This window comes from Clarias gariepinus, chromosome 14 (genome assembly GCF_024256425.1).
Source record: "Clarias gariepinus isolate MV-2021 ecotype Netherlands chromosome 14, CGAR_prim_01v2, whole genome shotgun sequence".
NCBI classification, from domain to species: Eukaryota; Metazoa; Chordata; class Actinopteri; order Siluriformes; family Clariidae; genus Clarias; species Clarias gariepinus.
In genome coordinates, this window is record NC_071113.1 from 23,210,627 (window position 1) to 23,234,000 (window position 23,374).

General features: G+C 38.0%; 1 protein-coding gene across 6 annotated transcripts in view; it reads right to left on the bottom strand.

The window, feature by feature from the left end:
* The window catches only part of baiap2b (BAR/IMD domain containing adaptor protein 2b), a 54,324-nt gene that overhangs the window by 15,088 nt on the left and 15,862 nt on the right, over positions 1–23,374 (bottom strand). For all 6 annotated transcript variants that reach the window (XM_053511878.1, XM_053511880.1, XM_053511876.1 and 3 more), the window contains 4 exons: positions 13,897–13,958; positions 12,107–12,178; positions 10,702–10,842; positions 4,300–4,452 (listed from right to left, as the gene is read on the bottom strand). In XM_053511878.1, coding sequence (XP_053367853.1) covers positions 4,300–4,452; positions 10,702–10,842; positions 12,107–12,178; positions 13,897–13,958 — 428 coding nt within the window. The remainder of the gene's footprint in view (positions 1–4,299; positions 4,453–10,701; positions 10,843–12,106; positions 12,179–13,896; positions 13,959–23,374) is intronic.

Below are 23,374 nucleotides of genomic sequence, written 5' to 3' on the forward strand. Positions count from 1 at the left end.
ACCTAATACAAATACATTTTTGCAATGTAGAGAAATAGCTTCGTAAATCCTGATATGAACAAAACTTTGAGCCTAAAGTACTGTGTGCACAAATCCTTTCCCAAACATGGACTTTTCAACTGTTGATTCGTTCCATTGTATTCCTCAATACGTTAATGTATGCATTTAGTGTACATTAAATATTGGTCAAGAAGTTAAAGATGTAGAGACCCAAACATATTACAGTATTCTGTACATAATATAGCTAGGAAAGGTGAAAGATATACTGACAAGCTGACAGCCAGACTGGCATACAGACAGACAGAGAAACTGAGGGAGACCACCTACATACTCCTTCTCTGAGTCACACTCAAAAGGTCCCCTGCTGAGGCAATTATCACCCACGCTGCCAGCCTGGAACCCACATTGGCACCTGCAGTGGGCATCGTGACCAAGCTGAGTAGGCCACTAATGGCCACTTGTGTGTGTGCGAGTGTGTGTGTGTGCGCGCAAGATCGCTAAGTCAGGTACTGAATGTAACATTAATCTGAAATGTGCAAATGTATATTGTGTTGTAACTTATCATAAAGTTATATCAAATAACAGATATCATACAGTAGCTACAGTCCCTCACAACACTGACACTGTATATTCACTGACACTGTTTATTCAGAGATGGAAAGGTCAATTTGATGGGCTCCCAACTGAGTTTATGCATATAACCATGGTGTAGTTTATCGCCAATAGATCATGTTATGAATAATTCTAGTTGTAATTATTATATTAATTACTGTACATTTGTTTTAATTCAACAATGGCCTCAACCCTTATTATACAGCATATTATAAAAGAGTACTGGATCGAGCATATCTTATGATTTAGCTTCTTTCTTTTTTTTTTTTTTTTTTAATATAGTGGCTGTTTTAATGTAGCCACAAGATAATAAATCAAAAGTACATAAGGATATTATATCATGCATTTAATTCACTATTTTGAGTGGATGAAGTAATACAAGTTAAAGATTTTGCTAATGCGGTAAAATTTCCTATAAAAGAAACACGCTGACAGGTTAAAGGAGAAGCTGACCAAGCTATACAACTTTGCACAAAATCTCACATCCAGTACGTTTAGCTTGCAATGACTATATATATATATATATATACAAAAAAATAAGTCCTTAAGATAATGGTTCTGATTAAACTTTTAAGTGGATCATAAAATAAAACTCTTCTGTAATTTCTGAAAAGTGCTTAAGCTTATTATAACAATACAGACCATTGGGAAGTAATTAATATCTGCTTTTTGTGAGTTTAAGAGAATGAATGCTAAAATGTGGTTTGTGGTTTACTTTTCAGTTGAAATGAGGGCGCGCTGTAAACGTTTGACAATCCGTTCAGCAGGTAAATATTGGCCATGTAAACACTTTATCTAATTGATTTCTTTTTTATTGGAATAATATATTCTTTCTGTGCATGTTTACTCCAACATTAACATTCTTCCTTTTGTCATTTTAGGAGGTTTTTCCTTGACACCATCGCCCCCGGCTCACTCATCAGGGACTCATCAGTCTACTGATAGTTTACTTTTATTCTAACAATTTAGGCTTTTTTCCTGCATTGTGATGAAGCCACACAAATAGAATAAGGTTGAATTAAATTTACAAAATTCCGAGAGGTACATTTTTGCTTCGAGTCCTGATGTGTAAACTCCACGGAAAAACTCTCTCCCACTGGTCTTTAGTTTCATTCACTTGGTCTCTGGCTGAGGACGGAGCACGGACTTGCTCATAATTTTCCATGTAGTTAATCAAAGCATCTATCAATTCACAAATGAGACTTAATCTTTGTAACCGATGTAAAAGATGGGAAGTCTAAACTAACCACAAAGTTGGAGAAAGGTACTTTTTCTTCTATTTTATTTCTGCTAGATCGAATGCTTCACAGTGGGCATAAGTTCTATTCTGATTAAATGATTTGAGCCTATAAACACACATCTGATTAGATCAACGTCCATGTAAAACATTAACCTGGACTCACTAATCGTTAGATTAAAGAGAAAATATTGTCCATATAAGTGCAAAAGTGCAAAAAATTGCCTTCATGCTTTATGTTTTCCTTTTATGGTCTCACAATCTTTTTTTCAACTTTTTTTTATAAGAATGTCTTAAGCTAGAGTGAACTGATTTATTCACTGTAACCTATTTAATCATGATAATTCATGCTCACGCCACTTTTTAAAATAAACTTCTTAATTTCTTAATAAATGGCATGCTGTATTTCTTAACTATTTATAGATACTGTAAATATAATGTACTGAAACCTCCACAAAACAAGTTAGATCCTGTTATGACTGTCAGAGGTGCTGTTTTAGAAATTGTATTAACTCCTTCTGAACAATCAGATTCAGGAATTCAACAGTGCTGTGATATAAAGGCACACACAGCTTAATAAACCTGTTAATTCATATTCATTCATTAATCCATCTATATGATATATATTTGCATCTTAATGCCGACATGCTCGTTTCTAATTAGAAACTTCACTTTAAAAGTTTGTCTCTCATATGAAAAAAGGAGTCATGTCTCAGTGAGAAAAAAATCTTCATGCTGTACCTTATATTTGCTCGCTTGGCCTTGGTGGCAGACAGTGATTAACTATCAAGCAGTCTGAGTGTATCAGCCGTGGGCGACGGTGTGATCAGGTGACGATGGTGTCTCTGTGGGAAGATGGTCTGTTCCTTTAACGTGACACTGTTCCTGAGATTTGCCTGAACGCCATCTCTTATGGGACTTGTTTAAAGCGACCAAAGGCTTTTTTTTTGGTATGTGTGCATGTGTGTTAATCTGTTTGTTTGTTTTTTTAAACAACAGACTCGCTTATTAATATTCTTTCCCTTTTCTTCATTTTTCTCTAGCTATGAACTGAAAAAACATATGTGCCTCTATTTTCTCCTCAACTCCTCATTCTTCTAAGAACCCATTATTCAACCTCTTTTTAGTCAAACTCAATAAAGTCTCCATCAAAACCCCCTCCTTCTCTCAGTGTGTCTTCCTACGCATATAAGTGCACTCTTTCCCTTTATCATAAAGTATATAGGGTTCAGTATCTGGCTACTACTGTATGTGCTTGCAGAAGTGCACCAGCCAACCCCCCTCCCCAAGGCCCCCCTCCAACACCACCACCCTGTCTATCAGCGATACAGCAGCATGGGCCACATACAGAACAGGGACCAGAAACTCATTCAACCCTTACAAGACGCCCCCCCCCCCCCCACGCAAACACACACTAAATCAGCATTCGTCTTTACTTCACAGCTCACCTCTATTCCCACACGGTCTGTATAACACAATGCATGTGGCTCATAGCACACTGGCACTGGCCCATGTCTGTTCATCTGCTCTACTGAGTGTTTAATTAAATCTCACGCTCAGGGTAGGCAAGTCAAGGAATGGAAATCAGGAGCTACTGAAATTCTCAGGGAAACTAGTTTCATTGTGCTAACGTAGCCATCTGTCAAAATTTCATGTGCGAAGAAATCTTCACATATGCACATCATTGTAAAGCAGATATTTTCTCATAATTAGCAGCATGCTGCTTTATACGATGGAAAAGAGAGAAAAACATTAGGGCTGAAACAGCTAATCAATGAGTGGAATTTTTTTATTAATGTAATTTATTATAATATAATAATGTTAGTAAGCAAGATAAAATAATACTATCGGTTGAAGACTACTTAAAACAGGCATATACTATAATACATATATAAATAGAGAATATCCAAATTATATTGATGGTGGCCTGGGGATACCCTTCACATGGAAAATTTTCAATATTTCCTATAACAAATACTTTTATGGGGACCTACACTTTTGGTTGCTTTGTAGAATTAATCCACTGCAACATCTAATGGGTTTTCTCAGACCACCATATGTTTATTATAAAGCTTTACCATGGTGAGGAAAAAATGTATTATTAACATAATCAATTAGGTTACTGTGCTTTTACCATATCTGTTAGTGTCTACTACCAAGAACTACTTAATTTCATCATTAATCATTTCATTATCAACTTTTCCCTTCCATCGAATATCTAAATCTATTTCACAACTAACTTACTTACTAACCAATAGAAATTCTTCACAATAGTAAAGAACAAGAAAATGTATTAGTTTTATTAGTCTTGGTAGTAGACCCCGTTGTACATTTCCAAGCAACCCAATTTTTTTTTTACGGCTCAGTGATTGCTGGTTCGCCCCCTCTCTGAGTCACACAACAGAAGCATGATGTGATGAAAGCAGATGGAGTGATTGAACGATCCTCACCTTGGTGTGGTAGGTGTTGGCGCTCTTGGCCAAGGCGCACTGGCGGTCCACCAGGAAGCAGTACCTCCTCCTCTCCTCGGTCAGGGCATTTTTGTAGCCTTCGGCGATGTGGCTGTCCAGCTCACTCTGCCTGCTACTGATGGCCTCCACGTACTGAATGACAGGGAAGGCGGTGTGAGGCTGAACCAGGACAGCCGAGCCTGGCCCGAAGCCTTCTCTCAGGACAGGCTGAGAGAAAGCTTGCACTTTGAACAACATTCATATATGCTTGATGCTTAGCTGACAATGTGAATGTGACACATACAGGCATACTGAAGCTAATCGAGCTGCAAAGCTGGTAATGGATGCAGTCAGTGAGCTTGGCTGAGTATCAAGTGACCCAAAAGAAAGGGTAAAAAAAAAAAAAAGGTTAAGTTGCACCAATGTGTTCGCTGAACCATGTAACTTAAAGGTCAAAAGTACAGAAGGGTCCAAAAGTATGTAATCACTCCTAGGGACTTTTATCTTGCAACAAAGAATTAAGTACAAATAGATCAAAAACTAATACAAATCAAAGCCTGATGTATTTCCACTCCGTATTAAAATCTTTCTTTCTCTCTCTCTCTAATTTCACAGCTCATTTAATAAAATAAATTATTGATCTTAATTGCATAACTCTGATGTTGCTGCCCTTGACCTGGGGTTGTCATAAACCTAATGGTTAGTTAGGTACAATGATAGCTTAATGGAAAGTAGAGTACACTATGCCCTGTACTTCATTTTAAATAGCTAAAAATATGTTCGAAATAATTTAACATATAATCAATGAGTTTGATCCTGTCTGATGATCAGGGTGTCTATAACAGACTTTAAGGAGAAACAATTTGAACTAAACTAGCTATTAATAATTGGGTCTTGGTCCTTATAACTAATAAATGAAAACAGATTTTGGTATGGAATTCAGACTTTTGGACTCTGCTGTGTGTTGAAAACATTTGGCAATTAGTTGTTATTTATAAATCTGTACATGTCTGCAAACACTGTCTATGAAGCTACAGTGTAGTATCACGTTGTGTTTCTAGTCAACAACAACAACAACAACAACAAAAAATTGCTGTATGATGTAATGCCAAGCTCCCTGCCACTCTGCTGGCCATAGTCCCTATGTCCTTTAACAAGGACACAGTGCCACAGAGGTCGGTGTATTTCAGCAACACATGCCCACATCGACACAAACACACACACACACACCCCTACATGCACATAACTGATCTGAGCCAGGTGTAAAACTCATCCTGAGCCAGGATGAGTGTTACACTGAGTACAGGTACTTGTTTGGGGAATATTGTGTTTCCCACCTGCCAAGTGTTAATGAATATAACTGAGCTCACTGAGATCAGTAAAAATTATCCAAGGTCATTATTACACTTAGACTTCTTTGCTGAGAGGTGGCAAATCCGATGATTTATATTCACTCCCATAATCACCATGAGCTTTGCATGTACTGTATGTATGTATGTATGTATGTATGTATGTATGTATGTATGTATGTATGTATGTATGTAGAAAAACACAACAAAAAGTCTGGGGTAAACTCAAATCAAACGTTGGACTTTCAATGGTGTTTAGGAGTATTGCTCCAGGATGAGATACTGATGTCATAGCATGTTAAACAAGTTCCACACATGACTGGGGCACAATGCAGAAAACGTCATGACACTTACGTAATTAGACACGAGTGAAAGTTGAGATATTGTTTCACCCTGACATTTTGTACAGTTTTGAATAAACCAAGACCATTTTTCTTAAGGCAGTAATAACGAGACACAGACAGCAAAGTCAGCAAAAGCGCTTAGGGCAGTTATTTCGTGCAAAGAGCTATACTTTATGACTAGCAATTTATAACCTAACACTGTTCCTGTCGACACTGCAAATCATTTGCCTCCAATGCAGTACAGTACTGTGGGTGATGTTCTGTTCCACTGTCTCCTGCATTGAATGTTTATTTAGGATAATCCAATGCAGTAGTTCAAAAGTAAGCAAAAAGAGTTGTCAAGTTATTAGGCTTTGATGTAATTAACTTTGATCTGATGTTGTATGCTGATTGGTGTTTCCAAATTGCCTGTACTGTAAGATTAGGTGCGTGTTGAGTGTGTGTGTGTGTGTGTGTGTGTGTGTGTGTGTGTGTGTGTGTCAACTCCCTGAAATGGACTGGGACCCATCCTGGATGTAGCCCTGAGCTAACTGGGGGATAGGCGGTATGGAAAACAAAATAATGAATAAATGCACAAAAAAGGGCCTTTCACACTTGAAGTTGCACCTGACATCCAGGCACCACCAGGGACTCAAAATTGTGTATTTAGAAATACGTATATATATCTCTATCGCTCACTCGAAATGAAATAAAGAGGCTAACTAGTACGGTGCAAAAAAAAAGAAAAACATAATGAAGAAGCAAAACTAGGACAAGACTTCCAAAAATAAAACAGAGGAGAATATTGGTGGCGAACTTTACTTTAGTATGTTTATGTCTATATCATTTGCAAGGAAATAGTCATCTTTGATTACAGGCATTTAAAAAAACGTATGTCTCTCTGCCACCAAACTCACTACAACCACAGTTTCCACACTTGAACTGTGTGAAAAGGTGGCCTATTTACAAGAAATCGCTTCCAGTTTGTGTGTGTGTGGAGTTAACAAATCCTTCCTGTACTTGTTGGGTTCCCCCCCGGTATTCTGGTTCCCGTGCAATGTACTGTAGGATAATTCCAAATTGTCCATACCTGATAGATATGGAAAGGCAAAACTTTAACATTTTCAGTCAATCTACGTCCCAACCCTCACCTGTGGTCATGAGCTTTGGGTAGTGACTGAAAGATTAATAAAGTTGTGGATACAACTTAAAAAAATGAGCTTCCTCTGCAGGGTGACTGGGCCCAGCCTGAGACATAAGTTGAGAAGCTCAGACATCTTGGCAGAGTTCAAAGTAAAATATTAAAAGAAGCCAGCTGAGGTTGTCCGGCATCTGCTAAGGATGCCTTTAGGACACCCCTATAGGGAGGTGTTTCAGGCGTTTCTGATGGGAAGAAGGTCCCAGGTCAGACCCAGAAATTGGAGTATATCTCTCTTAGAGTATTTTGGGCCTGGAATAGCATGGGTATTTCCATGCATGAGCTGAAGGAATCAAGGGAGAGGAGGGTCTGGGCATTTCTAGACACCTAGACCTGGAAAAGTGGTAGAAAATAAATGGATGGATAAATTACATACAATAATTCCTGTAAGGTCTCTAATATGCTGGCATCCAGTGTGTATTCCATTATCACCCCAGTGTCTTGTGATACACTCCAGATTTAGAACTTCAATGATCAGGATCAAAAACTATTATAAATGAATACGATTTCACAGTGGTATTTTAAAATGTAGTTGTGGAAATGTGTTAAAATGTTTAAAATGTTCAATTCGTGATGACTGATTAATTACAAATTGCTAAATTTTGTAAGAAAAAAATGTTAATTTAGATTGTTGTAAATTTTACTACAAATTTTAATAAAAGTACCACATAAGGCTCTGCAAGACACATTTTCAGATTTAAACCGTGAACAGAAAGTAAAGTGTACTGGATAATAAAGTGCAACTCAGCAAACACTTTACACGCTAAGGAATGCTGATACAGCTTTTTGCCCCCTTGAGAAAAAATTGTTAGCTTTCAATAAATACAGTTATGTGGATGATGATCCTAGACGTCTGACATGTGTTATAAATCTGAGTGAGCAGAATAAGATTTTTCTAGCAACAAAAGAACAACTATAATGGATTTAAATCCTCTGTAAAATATGATCCCTAGGCTCTGAACCTATGATTACTTTGGTATGCTGCAAAGATAGAGCCAATGTGCTTTTACTAAAAACATTGATCTTTGATTAATGAGCCCTAAGTTCATTTGTTACTGATTACTGGGAAGAAAGACTATTTGCCACATAGCAGTATCCTTAATTTAATAATTAAAAGAATTTTGCAGACTGTCTTTTTTTAGACTGTAATAAATAATCAACATAAATAAAGAATAAGGTGAGCATTAGATTTAGGTGTAGTGTTGCAGTGATTACCTGTATTAATAATTATGTCAGTGTGAGGTCTTCAAAAGTATGATAAAACAAAAGAGTGCGTGTGTTTCACACACGCTTTTTGAGGCCAAACATCATCAATGGCATGATGCACAGCAGGGACTAACAGTAATGGCATGAAAGTGACCAGAACACAGATGTATGTGCATGCACACATACACTCACTTACTCTTTCTCTCTCTCTTATTAAATTATTTAGTATAAGCAATTTCACAAGTGACATGTAACAAGCTTTAAGAAACCATGAACCAGGGATAACCACAGATAAGGTGTGTGCAAGGCCATACGGGACACACAGTCACAATCTCTCAAGGGTTCTCCCAGAGGAAAGACCTGGATGTTCTCACCTGCTGAAGAGCTAAAAATAGATGAGTTTTCTAAGGACTAAGAAGCTGTTGTAGAGAGCTGACAGCTCCAGATATTGATTCGCTAAAGCTCTGCATCACAGATAGGTGTACTGCTGTTGGGCTCAAGGCTAAAGATCACTTAGTAATTACTTTATACATACTGCAAAAACTCCAGATATGAGAGTTGCATCTTTGGCCAACTGTTCAGATGGTCCAAGCCTGTAATCACACCTGAACTTATTATAAAGTAGAAAAGCAAGCCATTGTGCTGTACAACATGCGCAGTATTGTTATTGTATTGTTATTGGAGACCAGGAGACTTAGGGCACAAGACGGGGTACACTCTGGTCAGGGTGCCAATCCATTGCAGTCTATAGTAAGCTATTTAGAATAAACAGATGATTAAAGTTACATTTTGATTTAAGCAAACAATGATCATCATATGGAATTTTATGACCCAAATGATGACATTTTTGTTTATGTTAAAAAGCTGGCTCCCAAATGACACAGTTTTCAGAAGACCGGGACCTTGAATCCCAAGGAGGCAACAGCCATGACTGGAGTTCACGTAGCAAACCTGTGCTTTCTGACTATCTTACACTTTGCTTTTCATTTTCTACTGAGGATGCAAAAAAGCTCGGATCTCATTCCCTTGAAACCACACAACATGTATACCTAAGGGCTACTTGGCAAACCACATTAAACCACCTCTTCCTTTAACCTCTATTCTTTCATAACATGACACCTGTGTAGTGTTTCAACAAGCCCAAACAGCCCACGCCATTTACACGTCACGCTCAGACATTCAAAAGGCAGTGCGCCTCCACTGTGTCATTATTAGCCCACCCACTGTCAGGGCAGAGCAGACCCCTGGTAAGTGTAACCTACAAACCAACACAATCATTTCTTTCAGGTGAGAGGCGTTTATGCCCAAACAAACTGTAGTTACTGTAGCCACACAAAGCCACAAACCTACACAAGCAGAGTGGGCCCGTCTCTTTAATGAAACGGCCTTGAGAACGGCTGGAATATTTACAGAATTTATACAAGAGTTAGATTCGGTCCACTGATAGAGATCACTGTGGCAGTGTTTCTGGGAAAACAGCCACAAAAATCAGGTTTTGACCAAATTAGTTTGTCAAACTTGGAAATCACACTACTAATGTATTTTGTGGATTTTGCTCCCTTACACAGTTAGGCTTTAATCAATTTGTTGGACAGCTACGTGCCATAGTGGAACAATAAGGCTAATCTATTCATTTGGTAGAAAAGTGCTTACACCACAGTACTCCAGCTAATCCACATTCCTAGGCACATCATGCAACCAATGCGCCCCACTCGGGCAGTTTTTTTATGAGGTTGGTTTGCCAGCTCAACTCCTGACTGTATCTGAGCAGCCGAGATACAGGGCCAACTCAAAGGGCCAACAGTGACAGCATGGTGATGATGGGACTCAAACCAGGAACCCTCTGACCACCTGAGCACTTCCAGCACTTTAACCACCAAGCTCCAATGCAGCTAATAAAAGAGATTAACATCAAGTCAAGAAATGTAGTTAATGGTCCACACTTCATTAATAAATAATTTTTTCCCACTGATGATCAGTTATAAAGCAAATGAAGACATGATGATGAGGCTTGTCTAAATGTCATAAATGACTTTTACATCAGATGACAAGACGGTGATCGATGTGGATGATGCTGATAACTGGTAAAAGTAATCGCTCATTTTCAGTATTTTATTTCTTGCCTAAGCAAATTGGGTAACTCATTGGTGCCAGAGCAGCATGAGATATCTGTAAAATGGAGTACTAAACTGGCCTTAAGAGAATAAACACATCCATGCCACAAGTTCAAATTCACCTGAGAGGTCCCATGGAGACCAGCGTGGTCTAACCTGGCCCATTAAGCCTTTAAAACTGGATTAACTGTTTCTAAGGGTGGCATCCTCACCTGCATCTCATTATCTCTATACTTGGGTGCGGTCTTGCTGCCCTGCTGGCTTTTCCGCCGCAGTTTCTTCAGCTCTGCCTGGCACTTCTCCAGACTTTCTCCTTTGCGCCGGTGCTCCATCTGGTATTTTTTCAAAGCAGCCTAAGGGACAAAACCACAACAGAAAAAAAAAATGTTTTAAAAGCTCTCTGTGTCTTTTGGAAAAAATGTTAAGGTCCTAACCTTTTGTATGTGCGCAATTGAAAAAAATAACCACTGTGCCTGACCCCACTTATCTTTCTATTGCACTTTAAAAAAGAAAAAAAAAGAAAAAAATTCAGACATGGATGCAGTTTCTTGACATGCAATTGCTTCTCAGTATCCCTGCGCAAGAACAACCTGAACTTCACAAATCAATGCACCGCTGGAATACAGTAAATTCTACATTTTTGTAGTATTCAAATGAAGTATATGTTTTAGTTGTGACATTATTTTATTGATTTAGCGTCTAGTGTCTGTGATATAAAAATGTATATATTTTTTTTTACTTCAGTACTTTCATGCCAAGGTTTAGGGTCAAATGTGAACAAGAACTGACTTACTGCAGTTAATCATTAGACTTTAGCAAAGACCGTCGTTGTTTTACATTAATTAGGACTATGCTATACTCTACTCTGAGAGTTTTTCCTTACAAAACGGGGGAAAGAGCCAGATATATATCTCCACAGAGTTAAAATCGGCAATATTACATTTTTGTTCCATTAGATTCAATTTAAGAAGCGATATTTTTTCCCCCAGTTCTGAATGAGATAATAAGTAAAAGCTAATGGAAAAAGTGGTCTGCAGTTTGTCTTTGCGAGATCGCTGATGAGGATATTTAAGCACTGCATAATAATTTTGCACAGTGTTTATTTATGAGCCATTTTATTTTATACAGGGTGTAAATTGTACTTTAAATTTGGACTATGAATACCGGATTAAATACATGTAATTTAGGAGATCTTATATTCTCGAGAATACCATGAAAAACCATGGAGAAAAAATCCATTAGAAACCCTGTTTGCAGTCTCTCAGCAGTGATAAACTCAAGAGGGCATACAAACAGACATAAATATAACATTCCAGACTGCCTCTAAGTGCACTGAAAACACATACTAGATATCAAATCATTTGGGTTGAATTCAGGATCGAGTGACTGACTCATTAAATCCAACACACTGGGATGTAATGATTATAGGCGAAGTGGTAAAAATAGTGTGAAAATATGTTTTGTAGCTAAGAACTATTTAAATAATTAAAGTGTGATGCTTCCGTCTGATGAACTGGTAAATATTTCTTTAGAGTACAATGCAAGTTTGGAATTAGCATGAACAAATTAAAGCAGAATATTAATTCAACAGCATGTTTGTGTGTGATGGTTACCTACATTTAGGTAGCGTGCATCCAGCTCGACCTTCTTCTCCAGTTCTGTCAGGAGCTCATTGTGGAAAGATTTCAGCTAAGAGACAAAAGCATACATATAAGGGGAATGAAAAACTGCTATCTAACTTTCTTTCTACAAATTAAGGAAAAGATGACCGTCATCATTTGTCAAAAATCTTTTCACTCCAACATGTCCAACATGTTGCTTTAAAATCTTCTACAATATAGGCTTTAAATTAACTTTGTATATAATGTACATCATTTTTTTTTCTTAACACACCATCTAGCAAATCCTTATTTACTGTGGATGGGGGTGGCATCACAAAAAATATTCGTCATAGAGGTAATATAAAATATGTTTGTTATGATTTGGAGTGACTCTTTTATATAAAGGGGATACGTCGACCCAAACCACATCAACCCAGATGTGGATTTGAGTACACTGATTGCTTTATAGGATACACCGTCCATACCAGTGACTTGTATTTCAAGCATTTGTTGTAGCCCAAACTCCTGAGCAAATGCATTTTGAGTGTTGGATTGTTCCCAGCACCGCATTGGGACTGTCATGGTGGTGAATCTACTGGAGCATTGGTTTTAAGACATGGGTTTTTACAGTGCAGCTAAAAGCACTCTTAGAAGTCCCAAGTCCTATGATTCGTTAGCATCATTTTAGGAAGAAATATTACAGAGCACTCTCAGAATTCACACCCATGATCTCCTTGCCAAGACATCTACACTTACTGTAAGCTTAAAATGCTGACCCAGGATCTTGAAAGCAGCCACTCAAGTACCACTCAGTCTAACCTTCAATACTAATCTACTTCACATTCAGCTGGGCTTTGCTAAATTTGCAGCTAACTCCAGGCCAGCTCTATGAGAAGCCAGGCATCAGACAGCTTTACTGGTAAAAGGCACACTTTTAGAACGTTTAACTGGAGTAACATGTGAAGTCCCCTGGTTCTCAATGTTATACCTTAAGTTACGGAGGAAAAAAGGGCTTGGGGTTTGTTAGCCCGTGTCAGTGCGTGACACAGAGCAGAAAAGCCCTCTGAGGGAGTATAATACTATAGACAGGCCAAATTGTTCAGGTGACATTTTGAGCTCGTACACCCTTTCCTTTACTGCCTCCGACCCAGATGTAAGCCAGCAGATAAGCTCAAAATAAAACGATAGAAATAAAAAAAATAAAATAACTTAGGGTATTTAATACACCACAGTGGTTTTCAATTCAATTCAATTTTATTTGTATAGCGCTTTTAACAATTGTCATTGTCGCAAAGCAGCTTTACACATTTAAAATAATTAATCATGTTTGTATGGAATGTGAATGTGTATGAATCAAATCAAAATTTTGAATTGTTGAATTGGATTAATCAGAAGATTTATTCTAGTTTTCTACATCAAGAATTTCTTTAGGATTAAAGATTTTCCTTTCGGACGAAAAAAAAAAAAAATGAATGTTCATAGCTGCCATAACTACTACTATACTAATACATGGTAACCGGAACTAGTTTCCATGACAACATTAAATATAATGATAAATCGATAAAAAAAAATACATGTTTATTAATAAGGTTAATAGTAGTAGTCATATAACATATAAAATTTTTTTGAGAACTTGGTTACACCTTAATAGTACCACCTACTACTACTACTACTACTATTATTAATAATAATAATTAAATTAATAGACCCAATCCATCTATTTTTTTTTCTCTAATGGAAAATCATTATGTAGTGCTTTTATGGTATATATGATACAATAAACAACTTTTTCGCAATGATACACACCATGTCTTCCAACTGCATCTGGATCTGTCTATGGACTTCAGCCATTTGAAAAAGTACATCCCCTACAGAGCGAGAGAAAGAAAGAGAAAGAGAGAGAGAGAGAGAGAATACATGTTAAGGCCCAGACGTGCATGTACACATGCTGCACTATCTACATGCAGTAAAATCATGCGGTTCCACATAAACAATATAAGCTGTTTGACACAAATATAAAAAGAGAGAGGATAAAAGGAGGTAGAGAGAGACTGATTGATGAAGAAGCTGAAAATTAGAGATGAAAAATAAAAGACAGACAGCAGCGAACAAGTCTTAAGCACATACAGTACCAGGTAATGAAATCACAACATATATGTTAATCATAGCAATGAAAGCTTATTGCAGTAGCTGAAATGAATAAAAAAGAGCAGGTGCAGCACGTTAATATCACTGCCACATAGGTTTGCATAGCGTCATAATTAATCACAAAGCAGCACAGCTATACAACAGTAAATCATGCAGCCACTAGGTGTGTGTGGTCTCGGTGTGTGAGGTATGCAGGGTACCTACACGCAGCTTCTTCTGATTATGCAGCGCGTTGTAAAACAAAAAAAAGAACAAAAAGAGCTCGGTTGAGAAAACAAAAAACAGGAGTATAGTATAGAAGTACACCTGGGGACACTGTGAAGGAGATCAAATATTTCCCAGGGAGAATACAAGAGACAAACTGAATACTGACACGCATCTCCCCCACCTGTTTCCCCTCATAAACACAGCCAAACCTGATTTAATACGGACCAGAGAGGGATCTACATCCACAGATGTTGTCTCATTCTACAAACGTCACTTCATTTAAAAAATACAAAAAAAAAAACTGATGGGAATATGGTTTCAAATTTGCTAATTAGAATGAAAGGTTAACCTTTGGTTATGATTATATATAATGAGTACTGTGCAACATTTAAAGTGCTGCAAAGTGCCTAGCAGAATAAATTTTTTGTTTTAAAATCAGCAGCAGCCTCATTTCCTTCATCCATTCCAACCGCATAGCATTTTATGCTTCAGTGAGTCATAGGTTGATCAGGTACAGCGACTGGAGTGAAAATAAGAGCCGAAAAACTGAGAGCCGAGCCAAAATTGTGGCTCTTTGGAAGAAAGAAATGAGGGGGCTCAAGACTTTTGCACAGTACTGTATATATATATACACACACACACACAGTATATCATGCTGATCAGATTAATGACATGATCAGAAGACGTGGTTGCCGAGGAAAACCCATCAGATGCGACTAAGGCTAAATTCAGTAATCCATCCACACTAAAAAAACAACTAGTTGTGTATGTCAGGCTTGGATGGCTACATAAAATAGTGAAACAGACAAACTTTTAATCAACTCGATTCGGCCAAAGCTTCCGGCTTGTACTGCCTGTTTAAACGCCTGTGATGCTTCTGTTTCACAGTCAAAACTTAATATTTAAATGCAACCTTCCCTTGTGGCCAAAATACACGGTAAATATATATCAGTCCCTGTTAAAACAACATAAATATGAACAATACAATTATCAGTTGAAATTGACTATTCCAGTTGCAACATATTAAAATCACCTGTGTCTAACTATCACTGGGAGAACGCACAGGATGGTGATCATGTCATTATGTTAGAGGAATGACGTTTACAACTATCGTCCCGAGTCGATCCTCTGATCCCCGTCTGAGTCCGTATTAAGCGGATTTTGACCAGCCCAACACTATTTTGTTAAGTAACAAACGTTAGTACACACCTTACATGACAAGGTGCCCACGTACATGGCCACTAATGGTTTACATGCACAAACACACTCGCGCGCACACAGACACTCATTCGTACCAATGTACTACATGAACATGGGCTTCATACTGTATCTCTCTACCTCCAGTTCCAGATTGAGTCACAGTGTTTGTTGTTTACTGGTGTGTTTACGTGTGTGTTATCTTAGTGCTAATGGAGTAGAGATGTCATCAATGCACTTCTACAGTACCTACTGCCGTCCGTTTGGTCCATTTCCAAACCCACTCAGCCGTACAGATCAATGAGACAGCCATGCTACTTACTGACTAATGCGAAAATGAGAGGAGCTTGAAATGCTCGGAGCTGCACACTCGCGCAGCTTTCTATCTGTCTACTTCTATCTTTTCACTCCAGTCTACTAATGGACAAAATATTTGGATGCATGGACCAAGGTCTAGATCTTTCTGAATGTTGCGTGCAAAGGACGTGAGCTGCACTTCACGGTGGGTTTCATAAAGAATGACCCTGTGTTTCATTTCATTATCTATTCCAGGTCAAATCCTGATCTCAGCCCCATGTACTACACATCCAATCAGATGTGAAGTGGAGAATAATCCCTAGGCTGTGTGTGTGTGTGTGTGTGTGTGTGTGCCTTCAAAGATGGAATACATCAGAGCTTAGTGTTCATCACTGGATAAAAGAAACGGATTTCGGTTCATCAAGTCATCTTCCTTACACATTTATGTCAGTATAAAAACACTTACAATTCTGTAAGTCATGCAGCTTATGTCCTATAAAATGATGGTTACTTAATAAACTAGCATATGCTGTTTATTCACCCTTACAACATATTTTATATGATTTGCATTGTAATTACACTCATCGCCACCATTTGCACTGACCTAGTTGTACCTACAGTACGTCACGGTCACTGAAGTATGTCAGGACTTAAGGGAGTGAGGACGTATGTGGTTTGAGAGCTCTTTCAATTATATTAAGCTCTTTCTGCAGTAAATGCTTTCTCAGGATGGCAATGGATTCAAAGCTTATCCTTCTAACACCATGGCAGGAATACACCCAGTATCAGATTCACACATTTTTACACCTAGAGGCAAAGTAGAGTCAATAATCTACAGTACCTATGAGTATGTTTTTTGAAACTGGAGGAAATTCGATGACGTGAAGGAAACTACAATGTACAGTATACTGTATGAGAACATGTGACACAACCCATAGACTGGAAGCTGAGCTCACTGAGACTATGGTGCATTAGACGCATGTCCTTATTCTATACACAATTAAGTGATGTCTCAAAACCTGAGCATGCCACTAGGAGCACAGTTCAAGTAAGCAAGATATTGTTCCCCAAGCTAAACCTTCTTAAAAAAAGATTAATACACAGTGCTGCATGAGGTGAAGCCAAGAAAAAGCACCTTATTTTCATGTGTGTGCTGGTGAGTAAATGCCCTTATGACTAATATCATTCTTTGAGTCGAGGCTAGATAAAAGAATTTCTATTGAATCATACATACACCATACAGAAGGTATACAATCTTATGTTCCTCCGTTCATTGACCTTGCCCTGGCTGCCTTCATCTTCACAGCAGCACACACCAATAACCTGTTTTTATTCAGCACCATGGTGATCTAATTCCACTCCACATGCTCCTCCTTTCCTCCATCCTCTTGCTCCCTAATCCGCTTACAGATCATCAACACTGATCACACAGTCCAGGCTTACAGAGCCTTCAGCATATTGTTGTTTGGGTTTAAAGGGTTGGAGCAATTAGAATCTGAGCAATTAAAGCCAATAGCAATGGCTGGGCGTTCAGCCAACAATCAATGGCTGCAGGTCCTTCGTTCAGGAGCAAAGGAATGCAGACTGTGTTTCTATGGAGGTCTGCAAGATGCAGTTGAAAAAAAAAAATACTGCTATTCAAAATATCCATCATTTGTACAAAGCTTGAAAGTATTTAGAAAGAATAAAAAATACCCAATATAAGTTAAGTAAACAGCTTAACTAGAAATAACAAGGCAGTTCCAGCTCGGGAGCACTCTAACATTTTTTTTTTTTTAGCCATCTCTTTAAAACATTCCAAGGACCAGATCAGAACAGATTCCTTTTATTGTATAAATGTAATAACATTGAGAATAGCAGTTCCATTCCTATAAGTCATGACACCTTGTCTATCCTTCACATACCTCACTTTGAGAACTAGCTGTCTCCCACTGAATCATTGATTTGGGTCTACTCGCTAAACAAGGCTGAATATGAAGTGAAGTGCCAAAAAGCAAACACAGCAGTTTGAGGAATCATAACGTCACCTGGACAGTCAGTGTTCAAAAGTTTCTTCAGTGAACATATGGTCTAAGCAGTAAGACCGCAAGTACCTGGAATGTTTTTTGAATCACCCCACGTTTCGATAAAAAAAAAAAAAAATCAAACACAGCTGTTTAATATTTGCGTTTTCTTTGCCACTACCACACCTACAGTATGTCATGGGCTAGTGTGCCTTTCATCACCCAAATACAAAGTAACTTCTCAGAGTCTACGGTTTAATCATGCAATCTGCCAATCTTTAAATAGAACGAATTCTCTTTTAACTGTTCAACTGTCGCCAGCTGCAGGTATACCTATTGTATGCCCGAACTCCCTGATAAATATTAAAAATACTTTTTTGAAATACCCATACAGGTATTTAGGGTTTCACGGTGGTATAATACATCTATTTCCTGCCCTGTTGGATTTTCCAACTAAATTTGTTTTTTTTTTATATTATCATCTATACGCCTCGATCTTTTGCCTCGATCTTGACTTCTGCCTGTGTTTTTTTCCTTTATCCCTCACTACTTTATATCCTTCCTCAGCGGCTGTGACCTTGGTCGAGGTAATAAAAGTTGACAGCATAAAAAATGATGCAGTGCACAGATGCTAGTAATAAGCATAAACACCTTATTACCAAGCTGAAGCCATAATCGCATTCTCTCTCCCTCTCTCTCTCTCTCTCTCTCTCCCTCCCTCTTGTGTAATACAACAGGTGTAGCTGTCCTGGCTGAATACTGCAATCTCATTTTAAGGCTCTTGATACAAAGCAGGCCATCTTCTTGACATTTTCTAAGCATTTACAAAGCAATACAAATTTGCAGGTTTAATGTTTTTTTTTTCCTTTAAATCGCTTATCTTTTGTAAAGGGAGAAAATTGTGTGCAATCTTTGATAATTGCACAAAATGTAAACCAGCAAATATGCTGTTATGCATAATAGAATAAACGGAGACAGACTATGATCAAATAAAGACTCCTTCCTTAAATGTTACATAAAAGTTTTTTTTAATGAAAACTTTACTAAAAAAAAAATCTATTTCTTAGCTAAAAACCTACAGTATGAAAGGTATTATAAAAATAGTGGAATATACATACTCAGACACCAATTGTGCAAGTTTTCCCATTATCATCATTGGTATACCTCAACTATGAGAGACAAATTAAGAAAAAAAAATTCAGAAAATCACATTTTCTTTTTAAAGAATTTATTTGCAAATTATGGTGGAAAATAAGTATTTGGTCAACAACAAAATTTCATTTCTAACTAAATATTTTTTTGCTCCACTGTAAGTACATTAATGTGGACCTGGGGTTTGTGTTGCAGCCAATCAAAACTGAGAATTCAGCAGCACTGTGGTACATGTTGACTAAAAAGAACGAATGGCAGAAATAGGGGTTTTTATCATTAGTGGGCAGCTGTTAGAGCCACAATAGAGATTGATGACTGCAGTACCACTCTTGCTAACCCGCAAGGCGGTATGACAATGAAAACTGATGGATAGTTAGCCATGTAATTATTTTGGGCACCATGGAACCTGTTCTGTACTGTAGCTAATAGGAGCAGTAATTTTCCCTTTACTCCTTTTCCCACCATAAACTACAGTTGCCTGCCTTTCTTGGAATGCCATTTTTTTTCTCAATAAAATGGTACAAATTATACTTTAAATCTACTGTATATAAAATTGAATTGAATTCTCATTTCATTTCTATCTAATGCTACCCAAAGGACTAAACAGTTCAGCTTTTTCCACATTTCAGGAAAGAATTTACTTCTCACTCTTACACTCAGCTCCTTTATTACATATCCTCAATCTAGATTTCTTGGCCAGATGTGCTAAGAACGAAGTGCTAATGTGCTAAGATGTGCTATTAAAAGTGTCAGTAAGGTGGTAAAAGCACGGCTTTGCATATCCACTTCATTTCCTCTTGAAGTAAAAAGATGTTCAGCAACACCTCTAGTCGAAAAGCTGTGATTATAACATCACGTTATTATCTGAAAAATTCCCCTAGTACACTCACATACTCCTAAAAAAAACCAGCCTTTAAAACCTAATTGAATTTCTGCATTTATAAACACCTTCACAGAAGTGGGCAAAGGTAGAACATTGTGGATTGTATCTTGACGTCTACCTTCTTGTTTTTTCCCACATGCGGATTAGGCTAATTGGTGTTCCCGAATTGCTCATAATGTGTGAATGTGAATGTTAGCTGGAGGTTCTACAGTATCACAATTGTACAAACGGGAATTATTACATGGTCATCACTGACCTCCACGGTCGGTCCCCAGTTGGGCTACAGATGTTCCTACAGTAGATGGATCCTAGAGTGTACATTTTGGGTAGAGTTTCATTGCATGATCAGCTGATTTAGGGACTTAATATTAACTTAGCATTAGCATATAATGTATTACATTGGAAGGAAAAATATTATCTTTATCTTTCTGTTAAGACAGCATCATGTTGATGACATTTTGGCCTCGGCTGGTGTTGGCAGCTGTTTCAGCTGTGACTGATGTTGGCAGCCGTTTCTCTGAGGACTTGACCGTTCGATAGTTTGGGACTGGAACTTCATACAAGTCTACCTGAGTTTTCAATAACCAACTGGACTCCATATTAACATCAATTAACATAAACTGTTATGCTAAACTGTCTGCCACCTAATACACAGTATAAATGCAGATCAATTCCTGCTTTCTGTTATCACCCAAATGAGGATGGGTTCCCTGTTGAGTCTGGTTCCTCTCAAGGTTTCTTCCTATTACCATCTCAGGGAGTTTTTCCTTGCCACTGTTGCCCTCGGTTTGCTCACCAGGGACGATCTGACCATTTCAAAATTTCATACATTCTTAAATAATTTTTTTTGATTGTGTAAAGCTGCTTTGAGACAATGCCAATTGTTAAAAGCGCTATACAAATAAAATTTAATTTAATTTTTATAAAGATGCAGCATTTTTAATAAAAAAAAAAAAAGTTTTCATTTTTGCTTTTTGTTGGTATGGTAAGACTTAATGTTAGGTATAGGTCTATTAAGCCACAGGTGTAGCTAGTGTAATATTATTTACCATAACCCCTCAATAAAATGGGTACTAAACTTTATTCGCTGCGATTCTACTCTCAAAGGTACACATTATTATGTACTTTTAGTACGTAATGCATCTTTTACCAATGTGCACATTCTCTCTATATGACAATAAAGACCTCTCCAGTAGGCTACGGCTGTTATCTGAACATGAATGCTTTCTAAAATTCATGTGAAATATTTCTAATGTAGACGCTGGTGCTTTAGCCACCTGCGAGATATGATACTCAGAACAAAAGATCACATACTGTACAAAACATAACTTACTAATTAAATATGTCTCAGCTACTAATGGCTTAAAACTGCATATTAATGTGACTGTTATAAACAACTCCATGGCTGCTGGAGGTCTAAATCAGGCCTCCCTTCAACTGGTCGGCTGCTGTATCTTGCTTTTGGCTGTAAACTGCTGATTAAGGTTTTTAATTAGATCTTTGTTTTTGTAGGCATTCATTAGCTAAAGGCTCTTAGGGTTCCTTCTTGACAGCAAAAGCACAGAGTCTATTTTGAGGCGGAATTAATATCAGCTTCGAGCTGAAATGTTTGCACTGAAAATATCATCGTATCACTTGTAATTCAGAGAGAGCTGTGCTAGTGCAGCATTCAGAGCTCAACCTCTAAAGCACAGTCACTTCCCAGGATGTTGACCATATTTGGGCAGGAGGAAAGCGGAAGCTGCTTAGTATCCCACACACTCGTGCGACGAGCAGGAGGCAGACAGTGGAGGCTGGTTCTTGCAACACTGACATCACCAACAAGCCATTTTAGGACAGCGCTGTTGCTCGCTCTTACACTCTCTTTCCCCATTTTGCCTTTCTCTGCGGCAGAACAGAGTGTACTAAGGCGTGTGAGTGTGTGTGTGTGTGTGCGTGCTCTATTTTTAGAGCAGTGTTCTCCTCGGGAAGGCTACGTTCTTGCATGCGTGCAGAAGTGATGAGTAACGGAGCTACACGCAGTTCACAGCGAGGTTACACAAGGGACAGGGAGATTACACCAACTAATCAAGAGACGTTTGGGTTTAACTGTCAACGTTTCTCCCCAACTTATGGCACATGGTGTGTTTTTTTTTTTTACAGATGTATTTTTATCTTGCAGAACCCCCAAAAAAATTATCTACGACCTCTTGCTCTGTACAGCTGATGCAGTACACATTACCAAGAGTAATGGATTCTTCCACATAATGCAGGAACTTGACACCTTGCCAGAGTCGCTTAGCATGGCCATGGCACCACAATTCTCATGCCATCTTGCGAGTGCAATCCGCATCATTCTGCTTTTCTGTTCTGTTTTCACATCATTCTCAAGTACTCAGCAACCTGCAATACCTCTCACCTTCCCTGCCTGACATTTTATGACTCACGTGAGGGTATTTTAATTACCCAGGGCTGATGCTTGCTTCCTCATGAGTCAGCAATGGCAGACTCGGGGGCGGAAATGTCACTTTCAATTCATACTTTTTAATTCAATTCAATGTAATTCATGCAGCTATATAACAGTAAACCTTGTCACAAAGCAGCTTCCTTCATCTGGTTCTTTTTCTCTCTTTAAATTATTAATAATAATAATAATAATAATAATAATAATAATAATAATAAAATCTAGATTCCTAAATCAATAAACTCCATTTTAAAAAGTTTATTGTTGTGTCATGTCCGGCTGCTGAGAGATGGCGAGGGTGAATTTGTTTATGAGGAGGGGCTTCGGAGAAAAAAAAAAGTCAAAAGTGCGTTTGCAAAACCCATCAAGCACCATGATGAAACTGGCTCTCATGAAGACCATCCCAGGAAAGCAAGACCAAAACTTACCTCTGCTGCAGAGGAGAAGTTCATTTAATTCAATTCAATTTCATTTGTACTATATAGTGCTTTTAACAATGGACATTGTCGCAAAGCAAATTTGGAGTTACCAGCTACAGAAATCACCCAATTACAGCAAGTCTTTACTGTTCAATGAAGATTTTGGTATATTTTGTTTTGTTTCTATATAGTCCTGGAGGTGGCATGCTTTAAACTATTCCCAAAGGGCAGAAAGAGCAGCCTCCCTTGTGGAAGACAAAATTATTTGCAAACATCAAATTGGGAAATTGCACCTACTGTGTAGGTATCGCGATAATACCCTATTGGGTGGCACCTGGTGATTCCCAGCCCTAATCAACACCCCCATCTTATATCATTATATCATATACCTGGCTTTATATAGAAGCAAAGGTACAAAAAAAAGAAGGTGTGCGGGGAAGGGGAGGTGGTGGCATCACACGTTTCAGAATGTGGAGACGGAGGAGTTGTGAACAGATTTAATGCATACGGTTGAAAAGTTTAAAGGATTCATCCT